We start from the raw sequence: 16,200 nt of genomic DNA on the forward strand, positions 1-16,200 counted from the left end.
TATGAAATTCAATAATCATACTCAAATTTTAACATGTTCTAAATTCCTTTATATCACTCCAAATCTCTTAATTTAACTATTGACAAGTCAAATTTAACTTTAAATTCTACTTATCAATTATTTTCCAAAATTTCATATAAAAACTCCAAATCTTTAATCTCTCTTAACCCCTTCATTCTTTGATTTTACCGTAACCCAAGCTTTCCTTAAGTTTATCCATCAACTAAAGATCAAAACCAAACTTAAAATTCAAATAATAATCAACTAATAAAAATCTCACCTTTGCCTTGCTCTCCCACGTATGAAGAAGAAGAAAGGAGAAGAGAACTCTGGATGTTTCTCATTTCCCACGTTTATATCACCTTTAAAAGAAAGATAAAAATCTTTTTGGTCAAATGACCATTTAACCCTTAATTTCCTTTAATAATTACTAAATAACCTTCATCATATATTTCCAATAATCATTAAATTATTTCATTCTTATACGTTAATCACCAAATTCTAAAACTTTTCAATTTAGTCACTAACCCGGTATTGCGGATGTTACAGATGCCACGACGTTTATCTCCCTGTTCTCCACCTCCACCTCCACGGGATAAGTTAGGGGAGTTACGTAATGAGGTCAATGCCTTGCGTGAGGAGGTCGGTACTTTACGCGATGACAATGGTGCATGGCGTGTTGAGGTGTCTACTTTACGTGGTGAGGTAGCAGCTCTACGTGAGATTGTAGCATCGTTGTAGAACGAGGTTCATACTCTACGCAACGAGGTAAGTTTAATATTTTTCATATTTAACTTGATGATAAATTTACTCGTAATTTCTCTTAGATTGCTTAGTAAATTTATTCGGTTGCTGCCAATACTGTTTATTCTTTAACCCTGTGAAGTTAGTATTTGTTTTTGGTTGTCTTTTGGTTGAAGTAATGCAATCCATTCAAGTTTCAATTTGCAGAAGAATAATAGTTTACTATCGCAACGCGAAAATGACTATCGCAACGAGAGAATCGCAATGCGAAATGAAAATCGCAACAACAAAATCGCAACGCGAAAATGACTATCGCAATACGAAAATGACTATCGCAATGCGATAGTCATTTTCGCATTGCGATTTTAAGTTTCAGATTCTATTCTTCTTCTACAAATTGAAACTTGAATGAATTGCATTACTTCAACCAAAAGACAAATACTAACTTCACAGTGTTGAAAATTTAAGTTTCAAGAATAAACTACTACTCTTTATGTTGTCATTGAACCTGCACTAAACCTATATGTTGTCCTTTTAAATGTTTATATAAGTGCTTACTTCTGGAATGTTATCTGATGCATTTTGTGAACAATGATATAATAATTACTTGGGTGAATACCGTGCAAGTTTGAAATATATTTGTCTTTGTTTTCACTGTTTAATATCATGTCTGTTTATTTACTGATTTAAGTATTAATTTATTTTTAGTGGCCCTCTAAGGTGGATGCTCTACGTCGGGTTTTTCTTGCAAGACAGAGTTTACGCATCAGACGGCGTACACGTGTCATTACGTCTCCGTTCACCCCAATAGTACGAAGAATCCGTAAGAAAAAGCCTGACTCACCTGTCATCGTTTAAGAGGCCTCCCCTATCGTTCAAGAGGCCCCTATCATCCCTCAAGATCCCCCTCCCACCGTTCAAGAGGCCACTGTCATCGTTGAAGAGGTCTCTCCCAATATTCTAGACTCCGATTCACACGGCGTAATATATCGAATTATTGAGAAGCCCCCTCACGTGCCGGACATGATGGATGATTGTTGGCTTTCGTATAAGTTACCGGCCAGTACCATTCCGGCAGATGAAGTGGAGAGGAAACAACTACCGGAAACAATTCTGGATAATACCCTTTGGGCTAAGACCGCAGTTGATTTTTATCTACATGAGCGGAGCCAAGGGTGTTACGCTGACATATACAAACTCAACGATGATATGCATTTGTTGATTGAACGGTCTTGGTGGGGTGTATTATTAGGGGTTGAAGACAACGGCTATTTCGATGGGGGGTAAGTCTTATATTTCTTCTTATATTTCAGTTTGATTATTTTTTTTTAAATTTATGTAATTCACAAATATATGTCTTTTTTTGTAAAACAATATATTGATGCATGGGTGATACGCCTTCTAATTGTAAGGAAATTGAAGAAAAATATAAAAAAATGCGATATACAATTATGCCGACGTCTTTTCACGTAGTTCACTTGAAGAATCAACGACAGGAATCATATGTGTTGGCTAATGGACAAGCTAAACTTTATCCTGCATGGTGGGAGGTCGATAAGGTTAGTATTTATTTGTTTAAATATTTTAAAGGTGTTCATAAATAAGTGCGCAATTTGAATTATTACACTTCGATGCAGGTGTTTATCCCTGTTTTGGAACGTACTCATTGGCTTTTCGTCGAGCTTCAACTCCCATCCCTAAAGACAATAGTATATAACAGCATGATAAATTACATATCATTGTCTGATTTGAGAGATATTATTAAGGGATGGAGCTCTCATTTGGCTAAATTCTTGGATGCAATTAATTATTGTACTAATTCTGGAAACAATAAGCCAAAGAAGTTCAATGTTATAGTTATCAGGGATGAGACCACGCCACAACAAACGAAGGAAGCCAGAGGGGATTGTGGTCATCTCGTATGCATGTGCTTGGAGCGTTTGACGACAGGAAGTACACAGTTTCTATCTCCCACCGATAGAGATAGAGGTGCAGTAGGCTTGTGGTTTTGGCATTTTATGGCTAGAACGATATATGCGAGATGCTGCCTACCTGCATCCGCGTTATGAAAGTGTCCATAAACAATTTGTAAGTCAAATGCAAGTGTTGTTAAACATATATACTCTTTTTGGTTTGAAAATGTTTGGTTAAGTAGCTAGAATTCAATAATTTGTTGTTTGTAGGTTTTAGATGTGTAGAAAGTGTTGTTGATTCAATGTTTGGTTTCTGCAGGTTAATCCTGAAGTGAGCTGCGTGAAATGGATGTATGGGTGCAAAAGTTGATTCAATAATTGATGAGGAAATAATTCTTATTATTATTTTTTGATTGTTTAATTGAATTGTAAAAGATGATTTGTAAATGTTGATTTGTTTAATTGATGTGTACATAATTATTATTTGTGTTTGTTTAATTGATTGAAATGTAATAGTTGATTTGTTGATTTCAATCTGCATTATGTTGAATGCAAAATAGACTATCGCAACGCAAAAATGACTATCGCAACGAGAGAATCGCAATACGAAATGAAAATCGCAACGAGAGAATCGCAATGCGAAAATGAAAATCGCAACGCGAAACTAAATTCGCGTTGCGATTTTCATTTTCGAATTGTGATTCTCTCGTTGCGATTTTTATTTCGCATTGCGATTCTCTCGTTGCGATAGTCATTTCCGCGTTGCGATAGTCAATTCCGCGTTGCGATAGTCAATTCCGTGTTGCGATAGTCATATTCGCGTTGCGATAGTCAAATGAATATCTAATAAGTGATAACAACTGAACATATCATAGCAATGTTCAAACTCAAGTTACTAATACATGCCTAACTGAAAATGTTAAAAGTTCACACATAATATACACATAATACAACGTTAGCATTTAAAAATCACCTAAGTTAACAGTCCCAAAAGGTGAAGCCGGTTGTGATTGGGATTTTGATGAGGATCCATATTTTGGTAGAGGAAAAGATGATTGTGATGGCACTGGTGATCCACATGTCAACCTTGTATGACCACTTTCCTTGCACCGACTACATGTCGATCTCTTCTTCTCTTCACCATTAGACGGTATACGATCGTGACTTTTTGGTCGGCCAGGTAGCCTTCTGTCAATGGCTGGTGGCAAAACTGTTTGTAAGTCATATGGTATGTCCAACTCAGAAGGATGTGGAATAGGGTAGACAATCTCGACATAAGTCTGTCGATATACTTCTGTAGTGTAGCAATCCATAGCGTATGCGCTTGAATCATCTTGGTTTAGATGAAGAGCAACTTTTATAACATTGTCACACGGATAACCAGATGTTTGCCATTTCATACAACTACACGTCTTTGCATTTAGATCGACAAGCCCATTTAAGTTATTATCTAGTACTTCAAACAAAGTGTTTGAACATGGTTCAACTCTCCATGACGTTGACTTCACAACACGTTTCGTTATCTTTTTTTCAGTCCATGGTGTAACACGATGTTCCAATGTTCCTGTAAATTTAAATAAATAATACTTAGTAAAATATATGATAAGTTACGAATTTAAAGAAATAATACTGCATGGTTTCTTTTCTTGTAGTACCACTGTTGAATAGAGGCTCGAAAAAACTCCATTAACATAGTAATGGGTAATTTCCGGGAATGACGACTTAGAGCGTTGATTGATTCTGCACTATTAGACGTCATGAAACCATATCTTGCTCCAAGTTGATGTACTCTTGACCATCTTTCAAACCTGACATCTTCTAGTGTTTGATCACACTGAGGCAAAACACGTCTTAAACAGTTTATATGCTTATTAAAATCCACTTCCTGATAAGCTTTTACAGCCTTCCAGTATGTCCATTTGTGATTTTTTATACCAGTAGACCTTGATTTTAGATTTCTATACAAATGAACACTACAAAGTCCATGAAAAGCATCTGGGAAACACCTTCTAACAGCGTTGTCAATTGAGTTTGCCCTATCGGATATGATTGTCAGATTGCTAATAGGACCTATGCAATCCCTAAGATGCCCCATAAACCATGTCCATGAATCAGAGGTTTTAGATTTGCCAACCCCGTAAGCTATTGGCAGTATCACATTGTTAGCATCCATGGCTACTGCTAATAAGTTTACTCCAATGTATCGACCTTTTAAATGTGCTCCGTCAACTATAATAACTGGGCGCATGCAAGTAATAAACGACCGAATCTACAAAATCATATACACAAGAAATATAATCATTTAAATGTGAAATGCATGTAACTAACAAAAATGAGTCAACAAAATTATATTGATTTACTAACCGCAGCACCAATGGCGATAAACATCAACTCAAAGCGTCCATCTCTATCTGTTTTGATATGAGTTACCGACCCAGGATTTTTCAGCTTTAAATTGTGACAATAAGCCGGCAGTTGGGCAAACGATGCTTCTGGCGACCCCCTCAACAATTCCAAGGCATAACATTTGGCTCTCCAAGCTTGAGAATATGAGATACTAATCTTGAACCGAGTATTCATGTCAGTCATAATTTCATGTCCCTGATATACCCTGCCATTCAAAAACATTAACTCAGCCAGAAAACCACCAACACCTTTTTGTTTGTCTGTCTATGGTGAGGAAAAACTTGGGTTCTTGAACATGTATGTTTATCAATAAAAGTCCTAACTTCAAACATTTCGCAATCTTTTATCCTCTTTGCAATCATACGCCACGTACAGTTTTTGTCAATCATACACCTTGTTTCGAAACGATCTTTGCTTGATTTGTTAACTTTTAGTTGATAGCCATCTTCCACACATTTCGTATACAAAGCTATCTTCAAGTCTTCATTTGTATCAAAACAATCATCTTTCTTGATACGAATAATTTTTGTGTAACAATCAACTGCTATCTTTACCAACTCTTCTTCCGGTATCTGAAGTAATTATGGCATATTCCAGTTATACTCCCGTGGCATTTTCTTCAGGGACTTTTCTTTGGGGATTTCTTCTTCTTCTTTTTCTTCTTCAGGGTTATATGAATTACAGAATGGATGTTCAACATATTCATTTACAGTCGTAACTTCCTCCTCATTATCATCAACAACATCTTCCTCGACAACGACTGTTTCATCATCAAAATTCGGGTATTGACCAATATCAAAATCATTACACGCAGAGTCTGTTTCTTCTTCTGAAAAAATCATCAAAATCCAAGTATTGACCAAGATCAAAGTCCGGGTATTGACCAAGATCAAATTTCGAATACTGACTAGTGCTCACAATTTTTTCTGTTGGCTCATCATCGTCTAACTGGTCAATACGAAAACCAGAATATGGTACTGAAAGTTGATTGGGATTTGGATTAGGGAAAGGTTGTGGGTTTTGAGATTGTGTTTGGTATTGGAAATGTGGTGAAACAATATTTTCTTGGTGATGAAATTGTGATGGAACCATTAAATTTTGAGCACCATAAACTGGGGTTGAAAAACTTAGTTGATTACTACCCGCTACTGACCCAACTTCACTACTTCTAGGTTCAATAACATACAATGTAACATCATCACTTGAAACACTAATGTAAGCAATGAATCGTTCAACATCTTCATTGTCGGTTAACAAATAAACTTTACCATTTCTCTGATAAGATAGCCTAAATCCACTTAGGGGCTCTAAATTCAATTTATTTGCAACACGTAACATTAGAGTTTCATAAGTCAACTTTTTAATGACAGTTTTAGTTGAAGATTCAAGGTAAAGGCATATATTGTAAAACACCATGAACATTCTCCCATGACCCTCCAAAACACAAATCTATCCAAACATGATCAACATTAGATGATTTCATTATTGTAAATTAATTTACTAAACAAACGAGCTGCGAAACTAAAACCTGTTGTCGGATGGGGAAGGATGTCGTTGGATATAAGAACGGATGTCGCCGGAGAGAGTGATAGATGGAGATGGAATGAGTTGCGATTTAGGGATTTAGGTTATGAGTTGCTGCTGCTGCGTAGTTATATACCCAAAACATTTGTGTTGCGAAACTAAAACCTGTTGTGAATTCAGAAATCGAGTTACGAATTTGAAATTCAGTATTACGATAGTCAGAATCGCGTTGCGATAGTCAGAATCTCGTTGCGATAGTCAGATTCGCGTTGCGATTTATGTATTCGCATTGCGATTTACGTATTCGCATTGCGAATTAGGAAAATCGCAACGCGAATTTGGAAAATCGCAATGCGATAGTCAGAATCGCGTTGCGAATCTGAAAATTGATTTGCGATACCGGAGATCGCGTTGCGAATTATCGATTGCATTGCGATTTAGTTGGTCATTTTGGCAAATCCAAAAAAAGTTGGTTAAAATCGTACATTATAAGGCATTTTTGGTCACTGAGGTTATTTTCTCAATATATAATTATAAATTATGAATAATGAAATAAAAAATATAATATTAAAATATGTAATATATGTATCATTATATTTTGAGAAATATATAAACGTTTTTAATAATAGAATATATATATATATATATATATATATATATATATCTTAAAATTAAATAAAATGATATATTTAAAATGTATATTTTTTATAAGATTATATGTATTAAATGAATCAAAATTGAACCCATTTAGTGGTCTTAGTGGTTAAAGGGAGTGTATCTCTCTAAATATATTAGGTTTGAACAAATATTTGTTGTCAATGATTAAGAAATATTCTGAAGATATACTATATCATATATAATAACCTTAGATTATTAAAAAATGAATTAAAACTATTAACGTCGATACCTACTGTTACGTAGGTTACCCGAAAACTCCAACAGCCATCAACCACCAGTGACACCTAATTCGAGCCTACAAAGAAGAAAAAAGAAGAGAAACTAAAAAAAAAATCAAATGTAACAAGAGAAAAAGGGAATAAAAAAACTCTACCTTTTAGACGAAGCTTACCATCAATGATTCAAACTTTCGTTGGTGCATCCGAACGGGAAAAAGAGAATGACAACAAGGAGGGTCACACACCTAAAAGTCAATTCCATTCAACGGTTAGATCTTGAGATCGAAAAGAGTATACCTATAACTTTATTTATTTTTATTTTTTAATTTTATGAGGTTTAAGGGGAAATAGGGGTTAGAATCAAACTCTGGGCGAAAAGGTAAGCCATAAAGGTCAAATTATATTTTTCAACCACCTTTGATGACCCCAACGACGCGATTAGTATCGATCAATGATGACTAATGTCGACGAATGATGATCGTTACGACCAAAGATAGGCTGGTGGGAAGAGAAAACACACAGAAAAATAAAAAGAAAAGGGAAACTATGAGAGGAAGAAGAAAATGAGATTTTTTTATAAAGAAAATTTAGTTTTTTTATAAAGAAAATTTAGTTTTTTATACCATCTCTTAAATGAATATTTGAGGATTTGATTTCTCGTGAAACAATGTTATTTTAAATGGTAAACTACATCAAATACCATCAAACTTTAAGCGTTGACTCGTTTATACCATTAAATTTTTAATTTTATCCACTTTAACACTAATGTTTACTTTTAAGTGCAATTATACCACTCTGTCCTTAATGACTTAATGAGACGATAGCATAACAATGGCCTACCGTGATGTTGTTGACATAGTTACCTTACCAAAACGATATCATTTTGGTATGACTGGTTTGATACTCAAAAGACCCAAAACGAAGCCGTTTTACTTGAGAAAAAATATTGAAATATTGTGCTTGAGAAAATTAATTTGAACTCTAAATGTGATTCCGGGTGTCGCTGGTGCCACTTGGCGATACGCAAGACGAAGTCGTGTAACAATAGAGCCATCTTTTTCACTGTCAGATGATCCATCCCCTCAGCTTATTAAAGGTGGAGAAATAATTCAAAATCATCATTTATTCTTCTTAAATGTGAATTAGGCTACATCCTAGTTGTAGATCATATCATTTTCTATTTGTGTGTGTGTTCTTTCATCATTTAATATGTTTATTGACTGAGGTTGGGCAGATCCCACCACTTTGATCGTTTCTCTCATATAGTATAACACAAGCGGAGATGATGATCGGTAACAAAGTTGACAACGGGGTTGGCATTAGCTAGCCACGTCCCCTCTATCCATTTGACTGTTTTGGTTTCTTTCTTTCTTTTTATCCTAGCCAAATACACAATATAGAAATTATTTTCCCCGTATTCCAAGTTTTCATGGTGATTAATATAAACTATTTGATGGATTTGTTGTCACAAGTTAATTAATAAAATAAATAAAACAACAAATTTTAGTAAAACAGCATTGATATCTTTTAATAATTTTTAAAATGAAAACTTAAATTTTAATTTATAAGAATTCTCAAAATGAAAGAATAATTAATTTAAAAGATTTTAAATTAATTGTTCTTTCATTTTGACATCAATATTGCTCTATGTTTGACATCAATATTGTTCTATGTTTGACATCAATACTAATGGTCAGAAATCTCTCAACAAAGATTGAGGGAGAGAATTGAAAACATAATTAATAAAAGCGGTAAGCTAGTATCAAATAAAGTCAAGAACTAAAAGGATTGAATCGTGGAGTTCCCACTCCATGTGCTATCGTCTGTTGTTGGAACATTACTCTTGGAACAGCCACCTGTACCAACACCAACGTATCATTACTCTAATTAATGCTAATTACCGAGTTATTGATTAAGCACTCTCTTTAATCATTCAGTTGTTGCAAACTGTACCTGATGAAGGAGAACTCGATGTTCCCGAGGGAGATTCAGAAGGAGAAGCACCACCATTGCACTGGCTAGCAGGGGGAGTCTTAACGTTACAAGCAGTGGGGAGAGCCATTGCCTGAGTCTGGTTAACACTGACACTGAGTGATGAAGCACCGCCGTTAAGGACCTGGCAGAGGCACTGAGGGTTCGACCTCACGACGTTACCGAGCTGCGAGCAGCACGAAGAAGACGGTCTCGATGAGTTCCCTTGTATGTAATCCAGACAGGGAGACATGCTAATCAGCACATTGGTGCAACCCGAACTGGATTGCGCCATCGATCCTGTCCACAAACTTGCTATAAAAAGCATTGCAACTATTGCTGATCCCTTCATGGTGTAGCTGCCGTTGCTTGGACTCTTGAGCTGTTAATTAATGGTGATGAAGTGTGTTGTTTTGTGGGGAGAAGAGTGGGAGGTTTGGTTTTATAAAGGAGGGAATGTGACAAAAGGGGCAGCCGCTGTGCTTTATATTAGTTCAACTAACTTTTGCCTACTTCATTTAACAGACTCTTTAGTCAACAACTCCAACGATGGAACATGCAAAATTAATGAAATTTCAAAGATGTCGGTCCAAGGCGTGTGCTTAGAATTGAAGGAACTCCATAATTAATTAACCAGATTGTAATTGTCATTTCGAAAAACTATGTACTCTTTTATTTTGGATAGTAGAAAGTATTTTAAGAATCAAAATGTAATTATAATTTTAAGGGGTTAAATTATAATTATATATATTTATTTACAAATTTAAAAGTTTTAAAGAGATTAAAGATGATTTCCAATTTTTGGGGCAAGGAAATGTATCGTTTTACAAGATAACTTTACATACAAAAATTTATTTCTTTATGATACAACTAATAAAAAAAATATAATTTTAAGAGCAAAGTATATATATTGCACTAAAGTTGGTTCTTTTTCTTGCTTTATATCTTTTGAAGGAATTTTATTTATTAATTTACTCCTTAAAATTATAAAAAAAAATCATCATCGTTAGTTCATTATTATTCATCTTTATTAAGATTAACACGACTAAAACATACAACACAGCGTGAAAAAAGGTTTGATGAAAAAAAGCCACGTGTTAATTTTAAATTTTTAAAAAAAAATATTTTTAAAAAAAAGTGGGTTGTGAGATATTTATTGGGTTTCAACTTTCGACTTAAGTAATTGGTTTTGTGTTGGCTGCTGCATTAGGTCAAGGTGTGAGTGAGCTTTAGCTAAACAAATAATTTGAAGTAAGAAAGGCGGTTCCTCAATAATTTATGATTAAATAAGTATGACTGAAATAAAATAATACAAAAGCCCTGTGTCATTGGATATCAAGAAAACAAGTAATAAAGAATCATCGTCAACGCTGTAACAGGTAACGATTCCCTACATAAACCAACTGATCAGAATTTGTTGACGATTGCAATCGATACAAGGAAGAGAACCAAATTAAGGGAGGCTTTTTCTATGCTTGCATTGGAGGATTCTCCATCGGTCGATGGGAAAGATTTAGATCCTGTTCCTGCATATTTGTCCAAGCAATAATGTGAAAATCTGTCCCTTGATCATATATGATAATAATGTCTGAAAACTTGCCCCATGATATTCAAGATATATAATGTACCTGAAGGAATGTCCGATGCTGATGGTGTCATGGCTCCCTCGGGTGTTTCATCAGAAGAATCTGACGGTGAACCGGATGGAGACGCTGCTGGTGGAGTTCCACCTGGGAAATTTGTAATTGAAGTTACTAACAAACATAAATCCCTTGTTAAGTACGGCAAGATAGCATAGAAGAGAAGTTAATTAACTGAGCTTACCGTTACACTGGCTAACTGGTGAAGTTTGCACCTGACAAGAACCAGGGAGTTGCATGGCCAGAGTCCGGTTTATGCTAATTCCCAATGAAGCGCCGTTATTAAGCACGGAGCAAAGGCATTGAGGTGATGATTGAACGACCGTCTTCAGCTGTGAGCAGCACGTAGACGATGGGGTAGACGAATTTCCTGTAATGTAGTTGAGGCATGGGGCTAGGCTGGTGAGTGCAGAGGTGCAGCTTTGGGCGTTGGCTCCAGCCCATAGCATTGCCATCAGGACTAAGACTAGTCCAATTCCCATATCAAGACCTCTAGAAGCCATCCTGTGTCCGCCTACAATGTTCAGGAACTAAAGAACGATAGGCCTTGAGCGTAAGAATCAGGGAACTTTGTTAAATTACTTGATTGGATTTGCAGATTTGGGGTTTGAGTGAGGAGGAGAATGAAGCCACTGGATTTATATAGGGAAGACATGGAGGAAAGTCACAAATAAACTGGTATATTTGGATGAACAACTCTTACTAAGTTGTTCAATAACTAAACAGCTTCTTAATTTGCTTTAAAATATAATAGATATAAACATAAACTAGTATACTTACATTTTGCTCAAGGTTTTCTTTAAGTGGGGAAATTAGTTGTAGTAGTTGAGATCATGAAAACCGATAGTTACAACTAACTTGCCAAACTATGATATCGTCATATCATTAAAAGATAATTACTTTGTGAGGAAATTAGTTGTAGTAGTTGAACTCCAGAACTGCCTGATTTGTCCATTCTCAAACTATAAAATCTTTCCATTTTCATGGCCTACTTGACTCAACAGTAACTTTTACACTCATTTTAGCCATGGAAGGTGTCAAGGTTTTACAAATCCTAGAAATATTATCAACACTTTCAACCGTTTCAGTTAGAGGACAAATTGCTACAGCCTGCTCTGCGTCGATGATCTCCAGTTTCACCCCATGCCCGAATTTCATCACCGGAAGTAGTAGCAACGGCTTGTCGCCAACTCAATACTGTTGCGGTTCATTGAAGTCACTCGTCAGCAAAAGCATGGATTGTGCTTGTCTTTTAAGTGCTGCAAATGTACCTTTCAGTTGCTCGTAAACAAAACCCTGGCAATTGGTCTCCCCCGAGCTTGTAACATGGCTGGCGTACCTGTGCAGTGCGAAGGTGCACCTTCAAGTTTATTAATTAATCTGACTCATCTAAGATCCTTCTATTTAGTATGTCTAATCAGTCTAATAACCAATTTAATGTGTTTTGCAGCTTCTGGTACTCCTCTACCAGCTCCAGGTCCTGTTCCTTTTCTGCATACGCCAACTCTTCCACCTACAGCAGCGTCTCCTTCAAGTCCAGAATCTGACCTGACACCTGCTGCGCCACCTATAGAAGAACCAGAAGCACCTTCAGCCACTGTAAATCCTAGGATTAGACCGGTATTACAACCGTCCGCGGCAGCACCTAATCCGTATCACATTATCCTCCGACGATACTTGTAACGGTGATCGGAATCACAATTTTCAAACTTCTATTGAAGTCCAAACTGTACCTTTTGAACCACAGATAAAAGAAGTGAATTCATTTGATCATATGCATGAACACAATCAAATTTTACTACTAAATTTGACAAACCCTCTAATATTCACCACTAAAGTTCCTCATCGTAGGGATCACAGCGTGAAACAACGTGTCCTGTGCGAGGATTGTAGTGGCAGTAACAATGTGTGTGAGTCCGGTGGGGCAGAGGAGGGAGAAGGGAGGTTCAAGTCATGTACCGAGGAGTGCGGGGATGAATGCATGAAGGATGGGGAAAGCGAAACCATTTGTAACATCAAGTGCCATACTAAGTGCGGGGCTAAGGCGGTTGGAGACGCCTTCAAAATTTATATTTTACAAGATATGTCACCTATTAATTCTTTTTACAATGTAATAAGTCATTCTTAGTAGATATGATAAGTTATATTAAGATGAATTTATATTTAATTTATTATTCATACATAAATTTATATCGACAATAAACTACAGGTTAACATTTCTTTAACAATTTTAAAATAAAAACTATTATAAGATAACTCTTAAATACTTTTTTAATAAGTAACATAACATAGTTCAGGGTTAGTGTATAGTTTATATTAAATATAAGTCGTCCTACTTTATTTGTTTCAAGTCATTTTTAATAAATTTTTTAACATAAAAGATGTATATGTTAATTTAATTTTTAATGATTATTAACTTTTAAAGTATGTGCCTTTTCACATAATTTGATGAATATTACATTATTTATTTATTTTAAAAAAACTTTTTTATAAGCCCAATGCTAAAACCAAATGGATCCCAATTCTCATCCGGTTTGTCAAATCGGGGGAGATTGGAGACCCAATAATCCATTAGGGTATAAGCAAGAACCCTAAAACCTGAGAAGGAGCACGATCCAGATCATCCAAATCATTGGCAAAAGGTTGGCGCTTTAGCTCCAAGGTTCTTTCCGCGGTTCCCGCCTTTCATTTCTTTTCTTTTTGGTTCTGAATTTCTGAAGCTTTTGTTTAAAGACTAAAATGGGTTGGAAAGCAGCTGAGAAGCTCATCAGGCACTGGAAAATTCTCAGGGGTGACAATGTAAGGCATCTAAAATCCCATTTTTATTTCGCATTGAAGTTAATCGAAATCAATTATATGTTTTCCTTGTAATCCAATTACAGGTGATGATAATCAGGGGCAAAGATAAAGGTGAATCTGGCACCATCAAACGCGTTATTCGCTCTCAGAATCGTGTTATTGTCGAAGGGAAAAATCTGGTTAGACTCTTCAAAGTTTAAAACAAGGGTTTTGTAAAGTTACTCGGAGGGGTTGTTCTACATTTCCGTTTTTCTATTTTATAGGTGAAAAAGCACATTAAGCAAGGACAAGGTCATGAAGGTGGTATATTTACTGTTGAAGCTCCACTCCATGCATCAAATGTTCAAGTTCTTGACCCTATTACTGGGTATTTGATTTAATTCTGATTGTGTATTTTGAAAGATACTTGCTGTTTTTGTTATCTTATTTTCTTTTAGCAAATTAATGGTGTTGGTGATGGATTATTATTGATGTAGGCGGCCTTGTAAGGTTGGAGTTAAATATCTTGAAGATGGAACTAAGGTGAGAGTTTCTAGAGGTGTAGGAGCATCCGGTTCTATAATTCCTCGCCCTGAGATCTTGAAGATAAGGACAACACCAAGACCTACAGTTGGTAGTTTTCTTGTGGTTATTGTTCTTATTCCGCACTTAATCCTTTTCCCTTTCCTCCAATCGTATGCTGCACATCGGACTAGCTTTGAGTGAAAAAGAGCTCTTTTAATTAAAGAACTTGTTGACTTGCTTGGGGTATTTTTCTGGGATTTGAATTTACCGTCCTTTCAAGGAAAATAGGTGCATAACATTGTCTTGCTAATGTAAGTGGTAACATACCAAAAAATTAAAAGTCGGCGTGTTGCCTAGAAGATGGTGAGGATAATTTGCTTCAAAGGTGGCACTGCTAAATGCTAACTTAGACAACTACCTATGCAAGTTTAGACTTTGAAAACTGGTCAAAACTCAAGTAAAACAGAACGTAGATAGAAGTTAGAGAGGTAATAAATTAGGAATTGCAATGAATAGACACTTGAAAACATTAGAGTGTAGGCAGTGAGTTTTTAGAGCATTCCTATACATGCATACTTGGTTATCTTGTATCTTTTGCAATTAGATTGTTTACTCAGGAGAGCCAGACTTGCCATTCGTAATACTCATTACTGTTATAACCGTTTACTCATCACCATTTTTTTTATAGTTTTTCCAGCAAATTATGTTTTTTTTTTTGGGAGGAGAACTTGTTGAATTGCTTGGGGTATTTTTGTGGGATTTGAGTTTACCGTCATTTCAAGGAAAATAGGTGCATAGCATTGTCTTGCTAATGTATGTGGTAACATACTAACATATCTAAACGACCAGAAGTGTTGAAAATAATATTCTCTGTTTTTCTTTTGTTGGCTCATAATTGCCGGATGTTTGTCATGGTATCGAGTTCATTTGTGGCGTTAAGTCTGGTTTTTGGTATCTGTACAATGTTCACGGTGCTATTCTTTTATGATAATTAACAAAGTACTTCTTCTCGTAAGCATGTGACAATGTAGCTTTCGGTTCTAATTCACCTTATAGATTGTATGTACTAAGCGGGTTATCGTGCGATAACGAAGAGTCACAAATTTGTTACATGAAACATTTTGACATTGCCCACGTTTGTGTGCTCATTTTGGTTATCATGTTTTGCAGCCGGTCCCAAGGATACTCCAATGGATCTCGTGTTGGAGAAGACATACGATCCTAAGAGTGGGAAGGGCATGCCTGATCTTTAGACATATTTCGATCATGTGGCTGGCATCAAGCATATTGAGCGAAGAGGCAATCAAAATAGGGGCCGGTAGGTCAGCAGCATTTACCTACCATCAATAGTTTTGTTGCCAAAGTAAATCTTGTAGTGTATTTAAAAGCCCAAGGTTTAACATTTTCATTGTGACTGAATAACGCATCTGTTCGCGGACCAAGTACAGATATTTCAGAATTAGATTGTTGTCGATTGGCCCTGTCTTTAGATCATCCAAACATATTTTTTTTCTCGTTTATGATTGGTATAACATTTTCAGTTATTATTATTTATTTTTAAAAAATATAATTACAATTAATATAATATCCTATTGCTGATAATAAAATTCTATCATAATTGAAATATATTTTAGAGTTGAACCAAAGTAAATCTGAATGAAACTGTTATAATGAAATTTGAACTAAATTTGTAATGAACAAGTAAATATATATTCTTTCACTACAATTTGATACATTCTTTCAGATTCCGTTGTTTTTAGTCTTCCATATATATATATATATTCTTATTCATATAATATGTAT

General features: G+C 35.5%; 3 protein-coding genes and 1 pseudogene across 4 annotated transcripts; 2 read left to right on the forward strand and 2 right to left on the reverse strand.

Moving 5' to 3' along the window:
- Nucleotides 1-9,247: 9,247 nt before the first annotated feature.
- On the reverse strand, nucleotides 9,248-9,831 carry LOC120167654 (non-specific lipid transfer protein GPI-anchored 19-like). Its single transcript, XM_039176601.1, has 2 exons — nucleotides 9,437-9,831; nucleotides 9,248-9,339 (listed from the first exon to the last, which is right to left on the reverse strand). Exons 1-2 carry the CDS (start codon nucleotides 9,804-9,806, stop codon nucleotides 9,263-9,265), a joined length of 447 nt encoding a protein of 148 aa, XP_039032532.1. The 5' UTR covers nucleotides 9,807-9,831; the 3' UTR covers nucleotides 9,248-9,262.
- A 993-nt stretch (nucleotides 9,832-10,824) lies between these two features.
- On the reverse strand, nucleotides 10,825-11,694 carry LOC120167649 (non-specific lipid transfer protein GPI-anchored 19-like). 2 transcript variants are annotated; one of them, XM_039176598.1, is made up of 3 exons: nucleotides 11,279-11,694; nucleotides 11,083-11,169; nucleotides 10,825-10,980 (listed from the first exon to the last, which is right to left on the reverse strand). In XM_039176598.1, exons 1-3 carry the CDS (start codon nucleotides 11,595-11,597, stop codon nucleotides 10,862-10,864), a joined length of 525 nt encoding a protein of 174 aa, XP_039032529.1. In that variant the 5' UTR covers nucleotides 11,598-11,694; the 3' UTR covers nucleotides 10,825-10,861. The 2 variants fall into 2 exon arrangements, with proteins under 2 accessions (XP_039032529.1, XP_039032528.1); XM_039176597.1 differs by having other exon boundaries at nucleotides 11,083-11,184.
- A 427-nt stretch (nucleotides 11,695-12,121) lies between these two features.
- On the forward strand, nucleotides 12,122-12,827 carry LOC120167720 (annotated as a pseudogene).
- Nucleotides 12,828-13,654: 827 nt separating this feature from the next.
- On the forward strand, nucleotides 13,655-15,689 carry LOC120167647 (50S ribosomal protein L24-like). Its single transcript, XM_039176595.1, has 6 exons — nucleotides 13,655-13,736; nucleotides 13,815-13,893; nucleotides 13,977-14,072; nucleotides 14,157-14,260; nucleotides 14,370-14,506; nucleotides 15,568-15,689. Exons 2-6 carry the CDS (start codon nucleotides 13,834-13,836, stop codon nucleotides 15,648-15,650), a joined length of 480 nt encoding a protein of 159 aa, XP_039032526.1. The 5' UTR covers nucleotides 13,655-13,736; nucleotides 13,815-13,833; the 3' UTR covers nucleotides 15,651-15,689.
- The last annotated feature ends 511 nt before the right edge of the window (nucleotides 15,690-16,200 follow it).

This window comes from Hibiscus syriacus, unplaced genomic scaffold (genome assembly GCF_006381635.1).
Source record: "Hibiscus syriacus cultivar Baekdansim isolate YM2019G1 unplaced genomic scaffold, ASM638163v2 tig00111693_pilon, whole genome shotgun sequence".
NCBI lineage: Eukaryota > Viridiplantae > Streptophyta > Magnoliopsida > Malvales > Malvaceae > Hibiscus > Hibiscus syriacus.

Bases quoted from the DNA above. Each gene is read 5' to 3' on its own strand.
- LOC120167654 (XM_039176601.1), bottom strand. From the start codon at position 9,806: ATGAAGGGATCAGCAATAGTTGCAATGCTTTTTATAGCAAGTTTGTGG. The intron at 9,340-9,436 runs GTACAGTTTGCA...GTGTTGGTACAG, and splicing joins ATCGAGTTCTCCTTCATCAG to GTGGCTGTTCCAAGAGTAAT.
- LOC120167647 (XM_039176595.1), top strand. From the start codon at position 13,834: ATGGGTTGGAAAGCAGCTGAGAAGCTCATCAGGCACTGGAAAATTCTC. The intron at 14,073-14,156 runs GTTAGACTCTTC...TCTATTTTATAG, and splicing joins TTGTCGAAGGGAAAAATCTG to GTGAAAAAGCACATTAAGCA. The intron at 14,261-14,369 runs GTATTTGATTTA...TTATTGATGTAG, and splicing joins GTTCTTGACCCTATTACTGG to GCGGCCTTGTAAGGTTGGAG.
- LOC120167649 (XM_039176597.1), bottom strand. From the start codon at position 11,597: ATGGCTTCTAGAGGTCTTGATATGGGAATTGGACTAGTCTTAGTCCTG. The intron at 11,185-11,278 runs GTAAGCTCAGTT...CAAATTTCCCAG, and splicing joins ACCAGTTAGCCAGTGTAACG to GTGGAACTCCACCAGCAGCG. The intron at 10,981-11,082 runs GTACATTATATA...ACAAATATGCAG, and splicing joins AGCATCGGACATTCCTTCAG to GAACAGGATCTAAATCTTTC.